Source organism: Dreissena polymorpha, chromosome 15 (assembly GCF_020536995.1).
Source record: "Dreissena polymorpha isolate Duluth1 chromosome 15, UMN_Dpol_1.0, whole genome shotgun sequence".
Taxonomy (NCBI): Eukaryota; Metazoa; Mollusca; class Bivalvia; order Myida; family Dreissenidae; genus Dreissena; species Dreissena polymorpha.
In genome coordinates this window covers 63,857,726-63,877,368 of record NC_068369.1, presented here as the reverse complement: position 1 = coordinate 63,877,368, position 19,643 = coordinate 63,857,726, and the positions used below count along the sequence as shown (strand labels likewise).

Here is a 19,643-nt window from a genome sequence, read left to right as displayed (position 1 = left end):
CTGGCTATGCATATCAAGGAACTGTTGTAGTAAACTAGTTATGCATATCAAGGAACTGTTGTAGTAAACTGGTTATGCATATCAAGGAACTGTTGTAGTAAACTAGTTATGAATATCAAGGAATCGTTGTAGTAAACTGGTTATGCATATCAAGAAACTGTCATAGAAAACTGGTTATGCATATCAAGGAACTGATATAGTAAACTGGTAATGTATATCAAGGAACTTTTGTAGTAAAATGGTTATGCATATCAAGAAACTGTTGTAGTAAAAATGGTTATGCGTATCAAGGAACTGTTGTAGTAAACTAGTTATGCATATCAAGGAACTAATTGTATTAAACTGGTTATGCATATGTTGGATTTTTTGTAGTAAATAGGTTAAGCATATGTCAGATTTGTTGTAGTATACTAGTTTTTTATATCAAGGAGCTGTTGTAGTAAACTGGTGATACATATCAAGGAGCTGTTGTAGTAAACTAGTTATGCATATCAAGAACCTGTTGTAGTAAACTGGTTATGCATATCAAGGAACTGTTGTAGTAAAATTGTTATGTATATCAAGATACTGTTGTAGTTAACTGGTTATGCATAACAAGGAAGTGTTGTAGTAAACTGGTTATGTATATCAAGGAACTGTTGTAGTAAACTAGTTATGCATATCAAGAACCTGTTGTAGTAAACTGGTTATGCATATCAAGGAACTGTTGTAGTAAAATTGTTATGTATATCAAGGTACTGTTGTAGTAAACTGGCTATGCATATCAAGGAACTGTTGTAGTAAACTGGCTATGCATATCAAGGAACTGTTGTAGTAAACTAGTTATGCATACCAAGGAACTGTTGTAGTAAACTGGTTATGTATATCAAGAAAATGTTGTAGTAAACTAGTTATGCATATCAAGGAACTGTTGTAGTAAACTGGCTATGCATATCAAGGAACTGTTGTAGTAAACTGGCTATGCATATCAAGGAACTGTTGTAGTATACTAGTTATGCATATCAAGGAGCTGTTGTAGTAAACTAGTGATGCACATCAAGGAACTGTTGTAGTAAACTAGTTATGCATATCAAGAAAATGTTGTAGTAAACTAGTTATGTATATCAAGGAACTGTTGTAGTAAACTGGCTATGCATATCAAGGAACTGTTGTAGTAAACTAGTTATGCATACCAAGGAACTGTTGTAGTAAACTAGTTATGCATATCAAGAAAATGTTGTAGTAAACTAGTTATGCATATCAAGGAACTGTTGTAGTAAACTGGCTATGCATATCAAGGAACTGTTGTAGTAAACTGGCTATGCATATCAAGGAACTGTTGTAGTATACTAGTTATGCATATCAAAGAGCTGTTGTAGTAAACTGGTTATGTATATCAAGGAACTGTTGTAGTTTAATGGTTAATCAACTGGCGACTGATGGACCAGTGCAAAGCAATTTACCCGACTTCTTCCAGGTATGAAATAATAATTATTGTTGCTCAGAAATAGGAATTGGAATCAAAAATGATAGAAAAGTAAAACAGATTGGAGGAGAGAAGTAAAATGCACTAGAACATTGAACTTTGAAGTGCTTGATGGATTAGCCCTGGCCCTGCCACCATTATTGAGAGCCGCCTAAGGGAAATAAGTAATAGATCATATGAAGACTTGTAGCCTGAATGCTAATTTCTCATCTCTTTCTCTTTATCTGAATACGTATTTCACATTAAGCATAATTAGGCAAATAGAAGATGATTAATGACTCTACTTTGGACTGCTTGTGCAAAAAATGAAACAAAATTATTGCTGATAGTTAACATACCTTATAATTTTATTACCTTTGTATGCATACAAACATAAATAAAATAGATAGCTTGCAGTTCAAACAGATGTTAATTTCGAACCTCCATCAGTGGCAGATATAAGAGTAATTTCTTGCAAAATAATTAATGGTTAATTTACTTGCTTTTGTACAATATTTCAAACTCGTATACCTTGTGTAGAATGTTCTTTTATTGGATTGCTATGTACTCAAATAAACTAAGGAAACAAGAATAACTTTGTGTTAATGCGAAAAAGCACTGACACCTACTGGAAATCTAAAATAAACAAATAAACACTGTTTCACACACAGATGACCTTACAATACATGATTGCACACAGACCATTTCATGTTATACATACAAAGGACAAAAAGACAAAGGGCCATAATCAGATAAAACTGGTTGCAGTCAAAATTCCTTTTTATGACCATCTACACATTTAGTTAGCTCAGCTGTTCAAGATTGAATGAAATCTGCACGGCATTGGGACGAGTGGGAATTTGTTTAAGATAGATCCACCCATTAGTTAAAGAGGAGTTGAAAAAACAAGTTCCTACACTCTTGACATATGTCAGGATGGAAGAATAAAAGCCATGCTAAATGCCTTTAACTCGGAGGGGGTATAGTAAACATTGATATTTCTTAATTGATAAAAATACAACCAATGTAAAAACCAAGAAAATTGAATTAAGAGAAATTGCTCCATAAATATTTAAGAGTTTAGGTCTGTGTCAGGATCAGAAGTGCATGTTAAACAATTATCAGCCTAATTTCCCACCATGATATCCGAACATTTACGAGTGAACGCTAGACAGGCTTCAGGCAGCTTTGGAAGAACGACGTATTCATGAGAACTATGTTGTGCCTCTGGAGCTGCCAGAAGCCAATCTCGCGTTGATTTGTAAATGTTCGGATAACGTAGCCGGAAATTCACATGGAATACATTGTAACACACAAAAATAAAAACGAGCATTTTGTTTGGCGATAAATACCATTTAAGCAATAAAGGGTCTTACCCTGAGTAAAGCCAGTTCCCAGAGCATGGCATTGTGGGCGTTACAGTGCTCAGGGTCGTCTAGCTCCGGCATGTACACACCGCTGCCTTGTGCTTCGTTGTCCATTAACACATCACAGTAACTGTACGTCTAAGAAGAACAATTATAAACATAGCATTTACACTTAACGCAACTAAATACTTTAACAAGCATTCACATTTATAAATATTTATTCCAAGCTTTTTTTCCCCCCTAAAATTTCATAATAAATTCTTTATCATGGCTGTCAATCAAGTGATTTTTTAATGAAGATCAAAACCATTTGCTAATTTCACACCATAATAATTTTAAAAACATTAACTGGTATGAATAAAATTGTTTAATAATTATAATGAAATGTCATAAAAAAAAAATCCCCCTAAAATCAATAAAATTAAACAAACAAAGTCTATTATTGAACATTAAATCGGAATCTTTTAAATGTTCAAACAATAATGCTTTCAGTCTATGTGTTAATGGATCTCACTATTACAATCTCAAATCAATAAATTTGTATTTTAATACATACAATAATAAAGCTTCTGATGACAGAGAGCAATCCCAAAGTTCCATGTGTTGTCTGCTGCAGACTCAGAGTCATCAGACGCTTTAGGAAGGCCAGAATTCTTTGCTGGGACACCTGGGAATGAAATTAGAAATTTATCCATCTACAGACAGTTTTACAGGAAAATCTTCCCTCAAAATGTATATGTGAAAATCGGTACTTTCATTGATACTATGGAACCATATGAAGCACATATTGATTTTTTTGCAAATGAAAGCAGCATGAAAATAGACCAAGCTGAACAATATAAGCAAATACTGTAGTCCAGTTTAAAAAAGATTTACAACTGAAGTACACTTAATTAACCTGCAGCTACAATTATACAACTAAGACATAATTGTAATAACAGTTCTGTTTGTTAGATTCAAATTTAGAAATATTGTAAATTAGACAATAAACAACAATGTTACAGTTATTGAATTCTAAAGCCTTTTTGACAACATATTTGGTTAATAAATTGCTATTACTATATACTACAGAATGTGAACTATATGTGGGTTGTTTATAGTAATTTATAATGGAAAATTTTGTGTTTTAGTGTGATCTTTTTCTACAGAAAACTCTGCAAGTGATGTCAGATTAAAAATTATCACAAACTTTGGAATAGAATGGAGCAGCATTATCATGTAACTCCCTGATTTAGACATCCTGTTGTACCTGCCGTTTCCTACGACTGATCATAATGTCAAGGCAATCCAGCACAATCTTCACATCATCCGATGAACACCCTGAAAAACAACACAAGTCGGTAGAGCTTTTACACAAACTTGACTACTCCCCCTCCAAAGTCCCCTTTCTGCCAGCAACTCAGCTAAGTTCATAGGTAAATATCTGTGGAATGTGTTGATCATTAGGAGTGAGAAAAGTATCATGCACAGCAACATTTTCTGTTGGCGAAATATACTCAATTTTAATTTTATTGCTTGAGAAACAAGAGCTTGTCACAGTAGTGCTGAATCCCCACCGAAATGTGTTTGCTTGAATGACAACATTTGTTTTAGAGAGTAGAATAATATTTGTAAAAACAAATAAAGGGAGATAATTCATTATGCTCCGGACAAAAAATTACTTTGAAATTAAATAAAGGGATATAATTCAAAAACTAAGGTAGATAGAGTTATGGTTGTTAGTCACTGCACTTCTCCTACTTGCCATCTGTTTAACTTTGAAAATTAAGTAAATCCCTTCAGTAGATTTAGAGTTATGCTCCGGACAAAAATTTACTTTAAAATTATATAAAAGGGGAAATAATTAAAAAACTACGATAGATAGAGTTATGGTTCTTAGTCACTGCACTTCTCCTAGTTGCCATATGTTTATATTTCAAGTTATAAGTAAATCCCTTTAGTAGATTTAGAGTTATGCTCCAGACAAAATTTACTTTAAAGTTATATAAATGGGGAGATAGTTCAAAAACTAAGGTAGATAGAGTTATCGTTCTTAGTCAATGCACTTTTCCTACTTGCCATCTGTTTATATTTCAAGTTTCAAGTAAATCCCTTCAGTAGATTTAGAGTTATGCTCGGGACAAAAATTTACTTTAAAATTATATAAAAGGGGAGATAATTCAAAAACTAAGGGAGATAGAGTTATTGTTCTTGGTCACTGCACTTCTCCTAGTTGCCATCTGTTTATATTTCAAGTTTCAAGTAAATCCCTTCAGTAGATAAAGAGTTACCGGTATGCTCCAGACAAAAATGTACTTTAAAATTGTATAAAAGGGTAGATAATTCAAAAACTAAGGTAAATAGAGTTGTGGTTCTTGGTCACTGCACTTTTCCTAGTTGCCATCTGTTTATATTTCAAGTTTCAAGTAAATCCCTTCAGTAGATTTAGAGTTATGCTCCAGACAAAAATTTACTTTAAAATTATATAAAAGGGGAGATAATTCAAAAACTAAGGGAGATAGAGTTATGGTTCTTGGTCACTGCACTTCTCTTAGTTGCCATCTGTTTATATTTCAAGTTTCAAGTAAATCCCTTCAGTAGATAAAGAGTTACCGGTATGCTCCAGACAAAAATGTACTTTAAAATTGTATAAAAGGGTAGATAATTCAAAAACTAAGGTAGATAGAGTTGTGGTTCTTGGTCAGTGCACTTCTCCTAGTTGCCATCTGTTTTCATTTTAAGTTTCAAGTAAATCCCTTCAGTAGATTTAGAGTTATGCTCCGGACAAAAATTTACTTTAAAATCATATAAAAGGGGAGATACTTCAAAAACTAAGGTAGATAAAGTTGCGGTTCTTGGTCACTGCACTTCTCCTAGTTGCCATCTGTTTATATTTCAAGTTTCAAGTAAATCCTTTTAGTATATTTAGAGTTATGCTCCGGACAAAAATTTACTTTAAAGTTATATAAAAGGGGAGATAATTCAAAAACTAAGGTAGATAGAGTTATGGTTCTTGGTCACTGCACTTCTCCTAGATGCCATCTGTTTATATTCTAAGTTTAAAGTAAATCCATTGAATAGATTTGGAGTTATGCTCTGGACGAAGTTTCAGCCGGACGGACGGACAGACAGGACCAATAACTATATCCCTCCCGAATTTTTTTTCGGCGGGGATAATAAAGACCAAACTTAATTTCGAAGCCTTAGATACTGATGAGCAGCGAACAGCATTAAATCTGAACAGACTGCAAGTTAGGCCAAAACAAAATAATGTTGTGGTTACGGTTACCCACGGACTCTGTGGGTTACCCGACCGAGCCTATTATTTTGCTGCGACCCTACAACATTTTATTCAAAATTTAAAGCCAAAAGAAAAAAATCGCGGTAAAATTAAAACTATAGCCTACAGGACTCCGGAGGAACGGTTTTTAGCCACGTCGACTTTTTTAATGGAGTGCGTTTTACGAGCGCACCGTTAGCCTCGTCCAGTGAGGCTCGCGCTGTCGTTCGCCATTTTAGCCATTTGCAAAAGTATTGAGAATTCGGCTCAAGAAAAATCTGATTTGCGAAAATGCTAAAATCTCGTAAAATTTCAATGAAAACATCCGCCATTTAAATACTGTAGTGCCAGTGCCACGCCCCCCTGCAGAGTGGTACCCGGCCTGCGTCGCTCATGTGACGGGACCATGCTGCATGATGTGGAGCCAATGGGATAGACGCAGATGCCTGATGGGATGACCATGCTCTCTTGCTACCGTGTCCGCGGACGTGTGCAGACGTGTTCCCTGAGGTGAGTATTACCAGGAGGATAGATGCCCTGATGTAAGTATTTCCAGGAGGATAAGTGTATTAGCCTGTGACGTGTAAGTATTAGCCTGTGACTTAGTGTCTTGCCCTGGAGGTTTAGCCTGTGCGTGGGGTAGGTATTCCCAGGAGGATCGGTGGTGGTCCGACGACGACGACAGCAGACGAGTGTTTCCCGCGAAGTGTGTACTGCCGAGGACGACGTCTGCCATCCTGACAAGGTTTCCAGTCGACGACCATGTGAGTAGTCTAGTATAGTGTCATTGCTAGCGGTTGTGTAATTGCAGGCGAAACCCACTGAGAGCTAACCGAAATAAACACCACAATGGTGTAAGAAGTGGGATTTAGTGCAGTCGTGTTTTAACGGTTAGGCTTATTCTTTGCAAAAGTCGGCATCCTGTGTTAAAATTGAACCACGAATCGTATTTAGTTTGTATATTTTTCCAACCCAATTGTACCGTAAAGTGGTCTATGCTAGACATGTGTGACGCACCAGCCGTCTATTTTTAGACGTGTTGCAAGGTGACCACGTGGTCTCACTGCTGGAAAACCACGCTTGTCTGCATTCGAGGTCGCGTGATCATTGGTGCGGAGTAGTTTTAAGTGCACTAGCTGACCTTAATGTTGACATTGTTTGCGTCGCTGTTCAAAATGTAAACAGAGTACGAGAAATCGGGTTTTATGAGAAAGTCTGTCTGTGGCGTAGTTAAAAGAGTGCGGGTCGGGTATTGTTTTGATTTTAATCAGGTGTAATGGCTATGGTGATTTTGGTGATTTAATCGGTAATTATTGGGTAATTTAGTTTTAATTGTGTAGGCAGATTGTCATTTTTATTTAGGCATTAATTTTAATTTAGTGAATAGTAATTGAAATGAGTAGACTCCGCGAGGCCCAGGAAAAGGTAAAGGCCGAGCTGGCCGCCCAGATATCCAACTTGGAGGCGGAGATCACGGCTTGCTGGGTGGAGCTCCATGTAAGGTGGCTGGAAGAAGCCGTCCGTGCGCTGCAGACAGTGCACGACGTCGTCGGTGACATTGGGGTGTGCACCGACGAGAGCACTGAAGGAGAAAACGATGAGACTGAAGGCGCCGATGATGCGGATCCGTTGCAGTTACCTACATTTCGCGAAGTTGTCCGTCACATTGGGGTGTGCACCGACATGAGCACTGTAAGGGGCAACGGTGAGACTGGCGGCGTCGGCGATGGTGAAGACGTGTTAACCGAAGGCGTCGATGATGCGGTTCCGTTGCAGCTACCTACATTTCGCGAAGTTGTCCGTCACATTGGGGTGTGCACCGACATGAGCACTGTAAGGGGCAACGGTGAGACTGGCGTCGTCGGCGATGATGAAGACGTGTTAACCGAAGGCGTCGAATACGCGGTTCCGTTAGTGCTACCTACAGTTCGCGAAGATGTCCGTCACATTGGGGTGTGCACCGACATGAGCACTGTAAGGGGCAACGGTGAGACCGGCGGCTTCGATAATGCGGTTCCGTTGGCGCTACCTACAGAAGATGTCCGTCACATTGGGGTGTGCACCGACATGAGCACTGTAAAGGGCAACGGTGAGACTGGCGGCGTCGGTTATGCAGTTCCGTTGGCACCGCCAACAGTGCGCGAAGTCGTCCGTGACATTGGGGTGTGCACCGACGTAAGCACTGGAGGGGGCAATGGTGAGACTGAGGACGTCAGTGACGAAGCAGCAGCAGCCAAGGGAGACAACAGTGGCAAGCCGGATCCTGACCAGCAGGGATTGTCCAGTTTTGAGAGCACAGAAGAGTCGTCTAGCTACGGAAACTCCGTCGGCATAGTCCTAACGGGGTTGCCCAAGAGACCTGTCGGCATAGTCCCGCAGGAGTTGTCCAGTTTTCAGAGTACGTCAGAAGAATCGTCTAGCTACGGGAACTCTGTCGGCATAGTCCTTACAGGGTTGCCCAAGAGACCTGCCGGCATAGTCCCGCAGGAGTTGTCCAGTTTTCAGAGAACGTCAGAAGAATCGTCTAGCTACGGGAACTCTGCCGGCATAGTCCCGCAGGAGTTGTCCAGTTTTCAGAGTTCGTCAGAAGAATCGTCTAGCTACGGGAACTCTGTCGGCATAGTCCTTACAGAGTTGCCCAAGAGACCTGTCGGCATAGTCCCGCAGGAGTTGTCCAGTTTTCGGAATACGTCAGAAGAATCGTCTAGCTACGGGAACTCTGTCGGCATAGTCCTTACAGAGTTGCCCAAGAGACCTGCCGGCATAGTCCCGCAGGAGTTGTCCAGTTTTCAGAGAACGTCAGAAGAATCGTCTAGCTACGGGAACTCTGCCGGCATAGTCCCGCAGGAGTTGTCCAGTTTTCAGAGTTCGTCAGAAGAATCGTCTAGCTACGGGAACTCTGTCGGCATAGTCCTTACAGAGTTGCCCAAGAGACCTGTCGGCATAGTCCCGCAGGAGTTGTCCAGTTTTCGGAATACGTCAGAAGAATCGTCTAGCTACGGGAACTCTGTCGGCATAGTCCTTACAGAGTTGCCCAAGAGACCTGCCGGCATAGTCCCGCAGGAGTTGTCCAGTTTTCAGAGAACGTCAGAAGAATCGTCTAGCTACGGGAACTCTGCCGGCATAGTCCCGCAGGAGTTGTCCAGTTTTCGGAACACGTCAAAAGAATCGTCTAGCTACGGGAACCCTGTCGGCACAGTCCTTACAGGGTTGCCCAAGAGACCTGTCGGCATAAACCCACAGGGACCTTCCAGATTCGTAGAGTCGTCTAGCCATGGGAATCCTGTTGGCATAGTCCAACATGGATTGCCCAACTTTCCCACTTCCATAGCCCATCAGGGATCTTCCAGGTTTGAATCGTCCGGCTATGGGAATCCTGCTGGCATTGCACCTAGGCCGAGCAGGGATTGCCCAGTTATGGGAGTAAATCGAAGTGAGTCGTCCAGTCGCCGGTTTCCCTCTGGTGACACCCAGAGGAACCAGTTTAGTCACGGCGACCCCTCGGTAAACCGCCAGAGCAGTGCGTGCGGTTACGGAGTCGTCGCGAGTGTACGCCAGAAGATCTCGGAGGATGGATCTCGGGGACCTTTCAGGCGTGGCTCTGAAGGGTGGCGACCCTCAAGTTCACGCCGTTGGGAGCGGTCCCAGCGGTTGAAATTAAGTAAGTGTGTAAGCGAGCGTGGGGGCCTGAAGTAATTATCTATTTAAAGGGTGGGGGTGGGTACCTTTAATAGTCCTCTCTCTGTTTTTCTTGTTTTATTTTAGTTGTGTTTTGCTCCACTTAGTGTCAGTGAAGTGTAGATTCCATTAGCCCTTTATTGGCCTCGCCCACCAGTCCATTATTCTTTTGGTTCTTTTTATTTTTGTACGGTCTCCTGTGAGTAGAACTCACTGGTAGGTTCTTTTCATTTTTCTTGTTTAATATACCTTCTCTTTTTTATATAATTCAGATATTTTTTGTAATGTAAAGTTTGGCTGGTAGGATGTAGTTGCACGTTGGCCACTGTAAGGCGGTGGTTGTAGACCTGACACTCATACCTCGGCTTCCCCTCTTTGTGTACATCATTCATGTACTCTTATCATTTTTTGTCTCGTCGGATTGTTTAGTATATCTGTTTATTCATGTTTCCCTGATTGGGAGTGGATATGCTGAAGTTGGTATTGCCACCCGGAAATAAATAGAGAATAAATAAAGATCATTATAATTTTGTTATTAGATATTAAAAAAAATATATATTATTTATATTTACATTTTTATTATTTCTATTTTCGTGCCTGGACTGATGGTGTGTTTTCACCCAAATGTAACACGCATAAGGTCGTAAATAGGTACGCGTAGCCTCGCTAAATACTGGCGGGTAGTTGGCGGCAGGGCGAGAGATTCAGGCAGTAATAAGTTGCATCTAGTGTAGTCTAACGGTGAGCTCTTTCAGCCCACTATTATTGGTAGTTCTCTGAAAATCCGGACTTGTGAGCATGTCACTGCCGTGGGAAACTGTTGCATACCACTCCCTGTGGTGTTATTGTTATTTAAATATTAATAATAATTTATGTTGTTATTTACAGCCACCGCCATGGCGATCAACATAATTGTGCGTAACCCTCCAGTCTCCAGTACATTATGTCAGTGTTTCTTTTCTGTAGCGTGTTTTGCTGTCTATCCAGGCCTCTATAATGGCCAATTTCAATGCTGTAGCTGTTTGCAGCCGAAGGCTGTTAATTGCTCCACTTTGTAGATGAACTGGCAGGGCGAGCCCATTTATCCCAGAGTCCCTTCTTTCTTGTTTTTGTAATATTCCTGATTTCGTCTATGCACGAGTCGCCCACTGCAGTACACTATAAATCAAAATAACACTGTTTGCATAAGTACTTTAGATATTCTTGTCCGGGAACATAATAATAATATTAGATGTTAATATGTCTATAACAAAATCACAATAATCTGTATGCATGCATATTAAAATATTCTTGGTGGTCGTACGAAAACCGGCCAATGGGTTAAAATTAGTTGTGGTCTATCTAGGGTTGAGGCCCCCATTCTGCGCACGTTGTGGCGTGCCTGTAGTTTTGAAACAATTAGGTTGTCCCGACTTTGGGGAGTCTGGGCACTGTCATAGTTCCGCTAAGTCGCTGCGTCTAGGCGTACATCGCATGGCAAAGGCGCCCTCCTTGCTTACGAAAGGGGCATTGGGGTCCGAGAGATAGTCAATATACTTCCTTGGAGTGCATGGGACGGCTTGGGCGCAGTGGCTTTAGAGTACGTGGCATGGCGAAGGCGCCCTCCTTGCTTACGAAAGGGGCATTGGGGTCCGAGAGATAGTCAATATACTTCCTCGGGTGCGACGGGACGTCTGTGGCGGACTGACTATGACATTTGGTGGGACGATTCCTTTGTGAGTATGGGGTCGTCCCAAAAAGAGAAAAGTGAGGGGAGTGTAGTGCCAGTGCCACGCCCCCCCTGCAGAGTGGTACCCGGCCTGCGTCGCTCATGTGACGGGACCATGCTGCATGATGTGGAGCCAATGGGATAGACGCAGATGCCTGATGGGATGACCATGCTCTCTTGCTACCGTGTCCGCGGACGTGTGCAGACGCGTTCCCTGAGGTGAGTATTACCAGGAGGATAGATGCCCTGATGTAAGTATTTCCAGGAGGATAAGTGTATTAGCCTGTGACGTGTAAGTATTAGCCTGTGACTTAGTGTCTTGCCCTGGAGGTTTAGCCTGTGCGTGGGGTAGGTATTCCCAGGAGGATCGGTGGTGGTCCGACGACGACGACAGCAGACGAGTGTTTCCCTCGAAGTGTGTACTGCCGAGGACGACGTCTGCCATCCTGACAAGGTTTCCAGTCGACGACCATGTGAGTAGTCTAGTATAGTGTCATTGCTAGCGGTTGTGTAATTGCAGGCGAAACCCACTGAGAGCTAACCGAAATAAACACCACAATACATACTGGTTTACAATATTTTCTCTTTTTAACAATGAAAGTGTTCGCAATTTCAACAAAAAGCGAAAACCAGTCTGCACCAGAGCATAAGACATCGCTTGACCTTACTGTAATTGAAGTGCACGTGGTAGCTGGCCAATCAGCATTGAGTTTGCTCACAAATAATATTGGGTCATTCATGCGCAGACACTGTATACTCGGCACAGTTGATGCTGTCGTCCACAAGCAATATAGCGGCCGATGGCAAACGTCGTATTTAAAGATGAACAAATGAAAAGAAGCGTTACAATAAACAAATTATTTTTAACCTGATCACTGTACACCTTTCTCCTGACTATCAATCCATCGATTAAAGGATGATAATTAAATAATTAATTCTATCTCGATGATGTTACACCTTTCTGCCAATTAACGTTTGAAATTAAAAGGTGATAATTAAGTTGTTTTTACCCACAAAATGTGCTAGTGTAAAGCAATTTATCAACCCAATTCGATATTTGCAAGGTTTCTGGTTTTGATTTTCTGCTGTCAAAAACGATATGCACATTCTATTTTATGTGCAAAACGCGTACAACTTTTCGGACTGTCGTTTTCGGATACATTATGTTTTTCGTCCATTATAATTTATTTTCGAAGTTCTTTATAGAAGAAATAGAATGACGAATACACATGCAGTGGTACGAAGGTATGGTTTATAATATTTCGAATTGTATTCACCTGAAAATACAATTTGAAAGACTATAAAAAAGCACAATTAGAATGGGCTTTTGATGGGGTGGAGGGGCACTGCCCTTAATTCCTGTTGGGTTCCTGCGGCTGCGGTTCCAATACCCCCAGCCTAATTCTCAGGATTTCAAATTTGGGACCATCGACACCACTATTAATTGTACATCTATAAAAAAAACTTATGTTTGTACTTTGACAAGTACCATACTAATTATTTCTATATTGAAAAATGTATGTTATATTATGATATGTAATATGCCCTTGTTGTCATTAAAAAGAAATATAAGAAAGTTGATAGTTTATATATAATTATTTCAAAACCAGTTTTTGCGCACCGAAAGACGGAAACAAGTTGGCTCAGAGAAATTTTGGGCCAGCCCTAGTTCACTCACTCCGACTCATCGGGGAGGCGCTTTACGTATTAAATGCATAGAGCTTCTGCGACACAATTTAGAAATCATCTTCTTCGTCAATTTTATTTAATGTTTTACATAAAAAGTGCGACCATGCTCCTGAGTTCAGGGCTTTAAAAGCCTTCAGTTTAGGTATGACTATCAAAAAGGTGTTAGCCTTAGTAATTAAGCTATGTTTTTCAAAGTATTTTCGGGTTATTATTTATCAACATTTACAGTTTTTTTCTCTATATAAAAAGTTTTCTGAAGTTTCTTTTTGATATGGATATAAGTCAATGCAAAGCTACAGCCAAGTTGAAGCCATGTATTATCAGCAGTTAAATGTTTTTTGTGCTAGATTGCCTATGTATGTATTGGAAAAAGCCGTTCAACAAAATAAAATAAAATAAAAAAATAAAATGTTTTTCCTACCTACCTACCCTAATATTTTTTGGCCCGTAACCTGAACCACAACATTATTTTGTTTTGGCCTTACTCGCAGGCTGTTCTGATTTTATTCTGTTTGCACATAGCAATTTTCACTTTGCCTGTGAGTGGGAGAGGGTAAAGTAACACAAAAAACATACTGATATTCACTGAAAATACTTACAGGTACATAAACAAGCAAATTCGTTGAAGTGATATCCCCCGCAAACAATACATTTTGTGACAGATGAACAGACAGACTGTGGGACAGATTGACGAACAATGCTAATTCTATATCCCTCCACCTTTGTCAGGAGATAATAATGAACAAGAGATGTATTCGTCAAAAATTTCAATCATTTGGCAGGTTTAGAAATTATCTCCCTTTTATAGCTTATTACTTCTCTTGAATTGTATTCTTTGACTTTTGACCTTGAAGGATGACCTTGACCTTAAAATTTGTTTTTATTATATCCTTAAAAAAAAAAAAATTACTTCCCTTGTGAAATCGATCTGTACCTGCAAAATGATATAAAATAGAAATGATCTCCCTTGAAAGCTTGTAACTTCCCTTGGATTTAGTTTTTTGACCTTTTACCTTTAAGGATGACCTAGACTTTTCACCACTCAAAATGTGCAGCTTCATGAGATACACATGCATGCCAAATATCAAGTTGCTATCTTCAATATTGCAAAAGTTATGGCCAATGTTAAAGTTATCGGATGGACACACAGACAGATGGACTGACAGTTCATCTGCTATATGCAACCCTACCTGGGGCATAAAAAGCATATTTAAACAAGGGATGTGTTTGTGAAACACTATGTCCCCATATATTTGACCTTTGACCTAGAAGGATGACCTTGACCTTTCACTACTCGCAGCTCCATGAGATACACATGCATACCATATATCAAGTTGCTATCTTCAATATTGCAAAAGTGTACATTAAATTAGCGATTTTGACCTTTGACCTTGACCTTTCACCACTCAAAATGTGCAGCTCTATGAGATAAACATGCATGTCAAATATGAAGTTGCTATCTTCAATATTGCAAAAGTTATTGCAAATGTTAAAGTTTGCACAAACAAACACACAAACCAACCAACAAACCAACCAACAGACAGGGCAAAAACAATATGTCTCCCACTATAGTGGTGGGGGACATGAAAATACGGAGAAAAGGTTGGATTAATAAATGCATGATAGAAAATATAATGTGTCAAACAATTTTAACAAACAATAAATATTTGTATGTCAATGATTCAGAAATGCAGTATACACTACAACACATACACACTACAAATACCTATACCCGAGTACAGTTATTGCAGAGTTCAGCCGAGACCGATTCACCAGCATGTACATGGTACAAAGTCTTGTAGAGGTGCTTGTAGAACACAACTGGGTCAATATTAAGGGCTGCCCTAGATCCAATTACCAGCATGTACATGGTACACAGTCTTGTAGAGGTGTTTGTAGAACACAACTGGGTCAATATTAAGGGCTGCCCTAGATCCAATTACCAGCATGTACATGGTACACAGTCTTGTAGAGGTGCTTGTAGAACACAACTGGGTCAATATTAAGGGCTGCCCTAGATCCAATTACCAGCATGTACATGGTACACAGTCTTGTAGAGGTGTTTGTAGAACACAACTGGGTCAATATTAAGGGCTGCCCTAGATCCAATTACCAGCATGTACATGGTACACAGTCTTGTAGAGGTGCTTGTAGAACACAACTGGGTCAATATTAAAGGCCAATCCAAGACCCACTTACCAGCATGTACATGGTGCAAAGTCTTGTAGAGGTGCTTGTAACACACAACTGGGTTAATAATAAACATTTGTATGTACATGATTCAGAAAAACATACTACAATAGAACACATACACTACAAATACCTAGGAACAGTTAAGCAAAAACTAGTCCAGACCCACTCACCAGCATGTACATGGTACAGAGTCTTGTAGAGGTGCTTGTAGAACACAACTGGGTCAATATTAAGGGCCGATCCCTGCCCAGAGAGGATTGTGAACGCAGTCTGGACACAGTGAAGAGACTCCCTGTACGACAGCTCCTGCAGGGTTCAACAGAGGAATATTTTAGCTTAACTCTCAGAAAACTGGGCCTTAATGCATGTGCATAAGTGTAATCAGGGAAAAACACTTTCTGCTTTCATCTAAACAAAAATTCAATGAAGGCAGAAAGTGTAGTAATCCCTGACTAGCCTGCGCAAACTGCTTTAAGCACATGAATTAAGCCACAGAGTTGCAGTTAGTATGTCTTAACTAGAGATATTAGACAGACTTGACAAAACAGTTGGTATGAATGCAAGCTACTTCTGCGCATTGACTTAACGAGAAAACATTCGAGCCAAGTTTCATGACAATCCATCAAAGGCTATAGGCGATACAGAGAAGACATGAAAAACCAACACAAACTGGAACATAAAAGGCCCATGCATTCTGCACATTATCCAAATGGCCTAAGAGTTTGAGCCTTTGTTACATGACTATCCTCCAAAAGGGATTTGAGATATAGAGTGGGCACAACACTGAGGTTAAAAGATTTTACCTTCAATTGTAACCTTGACCTTGATTAAGATAAATGCATTCTGTACATCATCTCGATGATCTTTACAGCATTTGTCAAGTTAAAGAAAAATTGTCAACTAGAGAAAAGTCAAGCTCCATGAGATACACATGCATGCCAAATATCAAGTTGCTATCATCAATATTGCAAAAGTTATGACCTAGGTTAAAATACTTACAAAGATAATGAAGATATGGAGCGGACAAAAAAAGCTCGAACATTTGACCTTAACCTTTAGCTGGAATCAACTGACTCAGTCATTCTGATTATAAAATGCTATTCAAATTAATATTAACATATTACCGTAATTACTCAAAATTTAGATACAGAAAATATTCAAAAATTTCAGGTGTCCACAAATTTAGAGACAAAAATTAAATGTCCGAAAATTATAATTATATTGATATAAAATCAATAACTCAATGCACAATAGTGTTTCTACTTTGAAATAAATACAACTTCACAGCTTTGCTAACTATTGCCTGAAATGATACAGAACAAACGAGTAAAAACTTTAAACTGGCTGCTTCCTTAATAAAAAGATACAAAGACGTAGATAACCACAGCTTTGGAAGATATCATTTAAAATGCTGTTTGGTGAAGCGATTGTTTTCTACCAGCATACATGGTTATTTGCCCAATTACGCAAATGTTATGGTCCATTGCCCTCAGGCATGCGTCTCCCAGGTTTTATGACCTTAATCTGTTTGTAAAAATCCATGATCGAAGTGTTACAAGATAAGCAAATACAGTGCCCAAATCTGTGAAAATAGCGCTGTAAAATATACTGTCCAAACATTTAGAGTCATTAATGATAGACAAAAACGCAGATGTTACAAAATTAAGAGTCACAAAAAATAATTATTTTGGCCCCAAAAGGGGGTGTCTGAAAACTTAGTATCCAAAAACTCAAAGTAATTACGGTAATTAACAAAAGCAAGGTTTGATTATTTCTTACTTAATAAATGCATGTTACATTGGCAACATGTAATAAATAAGACTTAATAATGTGAAGTATATAAATTCTATTATATCGAATGCAGAAGTGAATGTTTCAGAAGCACTAAAATTCTACTTCAACACGATTTGTTATTTATTGCTTAATTACAGTACAATATAAACATTATAAAGTCATTACTGAATTAATCTCAACAAATTTGCATTAAATTCTAATGCTTATTGTAAAAATTGTATTGATTTGTTTAATCATTAAAAGGTACTTAAATAAATCAAAGAATACATTTTTACTGTTTTGCATACCAATCAAATTGATCAAGCACACACAACATTCATCTACGCCACACTTCAAGTGTTTATTTTTTTCAAACAGCTTGTTGTTGGACAATCAATTACATCAACACGTCAAACCACATTTTACAAAAGGGACAAGGAAAGAAGATGGAAGTGATTTTTGTTTGAAAGGTTACACTGTGCTAAAATTGTGCTTTTGGGTAAACATGACAAAAGTGCAATTACCAAAGCAAGTATGTATTACAAAGGTCCTCTGCATATGCCCCCCTCATTCCACTTTTGTTTAAAATGCTACATATGTAAAACATCTCAACCTTGATCTGAAAGTCAGGCAGGTAAACACACCAAAAATCTGGTAAATATCTCAAAGCATTGTGCAAAAAGATATACAGAAAAGTATTATTTTAAAGAAAATCCCCACGTCTATGGCACATAAATTTGTCAGCTATCAATGGATTGTAATGAACCTCAAACTTGATCGGTCAGTATTGTATATCAACCTTCACACCAAAAATCAGGTTAAACATATGCAAGCGTTAAGCAAAAAAGTCTGTATGTTATTGTAGGTAACATATTTAACCCTTTGCATAATGGGAAATTTGTCGTCTGCTTAAATGTTGTCTGCTGAATTTCAAAAATTACCATTTTCTTCGATTTTTAGTCAAAGAATACTATAAGAATAGCAAACAGTTTGGATCCTGATGAGACGCCACGTTCTGTGGCGTCTCATCTGGATCCAAACTGTGTGCAAAGGCCTTTAAAATTCGGTTCCGGCGCTGAAAGGGTTAAGCCCACGGCCCCTAATTTCACAAACAAGAGGGCCAAGATCGCCCTAGTTCGCTCACCTGAGAGGAGTCGTTTCATTCAATCTTTAACAAATGTCAAACTTGACCTAGATATTGTCAAGACAAACATCCTGGTCAAGTTTCATCATTATTTCATCTGCGAGTCATGATCAATATACCTATGAAGTTTCATGATCCTAGGTGTAAGCATTCTTGAGTTATCATCCAGAAACCATTTTTCTAAGTTGAGTCACCGTGACCTTGACAGCCATTGTGTGAGTACGTTATTTGGCACTGTGACCTTGACCTTTGACCAAGTGACCTAATAATCTATAGGGGTCATCTGCGAGTCATGATCAATATACCTATGAAGTTTCATGAACCTAGGCATAAGCGTTCGTGAGTTATCATCCAGAAACCATTTTACTATTTCAGGTCACCATGACCTTGACCTTTGACCTAGTGACCTGAAAATCAATAGGGGTCATCTGCGAGTCATGATCATTTTACCTATGAAGTTTCATGATCCTAAGCATAAGCGTTCTTGAGTTATCATCCAGAAACCATATTACTATTTCAGGTCACCCCGACCTTGACCTTTGACCTAGTGACCTGTAAATTAATAGGGGACATCTTCGAGTCATGATCAATGTACCTATGAAGTTTCATGATCCTAGGCATAAGCGTTCTTGAGTTATCATCTGGAAACCATTTTACTATTTCCGGTCACCGTGACCTTGACCTAGTGACCTGAAAATCAATAGGGGTCATCTACGAGTCATGATCAATGTACCTATGAAGTTTCATGATCCTAGGCATAAGCGTTCTTGAGTAATCATCCGGAAACCTTTTTACTATTTTGGGTCATCGTGACCTTGACTTTTTACCTAGTGACCTAAAAATCAATAGGGGTCATCTACAAGTTATGATCAATATACCTATAAAGTTTCATGATCCTAGGCCTAAGCGTTCTTGAGTTATCATCCGGAAACCATTTGACTATTTCGGGTCATCGTGACCTTGACCTTTGACCTAGTGACCTGAAAATCAATAGGGGTTATCTGCGAGTCATGATCAATGTAGCTATGAAGTTTCATGATCTTAGGCATAAGCGTTCTTGAGTTATCATCTGGAAACCATTTCACTGCTTTGGGTCACAGTGACCTTGACCTTTGACCTAGTGACCTGAAAATCAAAAAAGGTCATCTGGGAGTCATGATCAATATATCTATGAAGTTTCATGATCCTTGGCATAAGTGCTCTTGAGTTATCATCTGGAAACCATCTGGTGGACGGACGGACCGACATGAGCAAAACAATATACCCCCTCTTCTTCGAAAGGGGGGGGGGGCATAATGAGAAAACTGCCCCCTCCCAGCAATCATGTGATTCAACTGACTGGAACCATTTTTGAACTCAACTCTCGTATCACGGAAACAAATGTTCTG

General features: G+C 39.3%; 1 protein-coding gene across 3 annotated transcripts in view; it reads right to left on the bottom strand.

The window, feature by feature from the left end:
- The window catches only part of LOC127861108 (nucleolar complex protein 3 homolog), a 73,857-nt gene that overhangs the window by 18,125 nt on the left and 36,089 nt on the right, over nt 1-19,643 (bottom strand). For all 3 annotated transcript variants that reach the window (XM_052399483.1, XM_052399485.1, XM_052399486.1), the window contains exons 16-19: nt 15,509-15,644; nt 4,061-4,131; nt 3,368-3,478; nt 2,821-2,949 (exon numbers count right to left, since the gene is read on the bottom strand). In XM_052399483.1, coding sequence (XP_052255443.1) covers nt 2,821-2,949; nt 3,368-3,478; nt 4,061-4,131; nt 15,509-15,644 — 447 coding nt within the window. The remainder of the gene's footprint in view (nt 1-2,820; nt 2,950-3,367; nt 3,479-4,060; nt 4,132-15,508; nt 15,645-19,643) is intronic.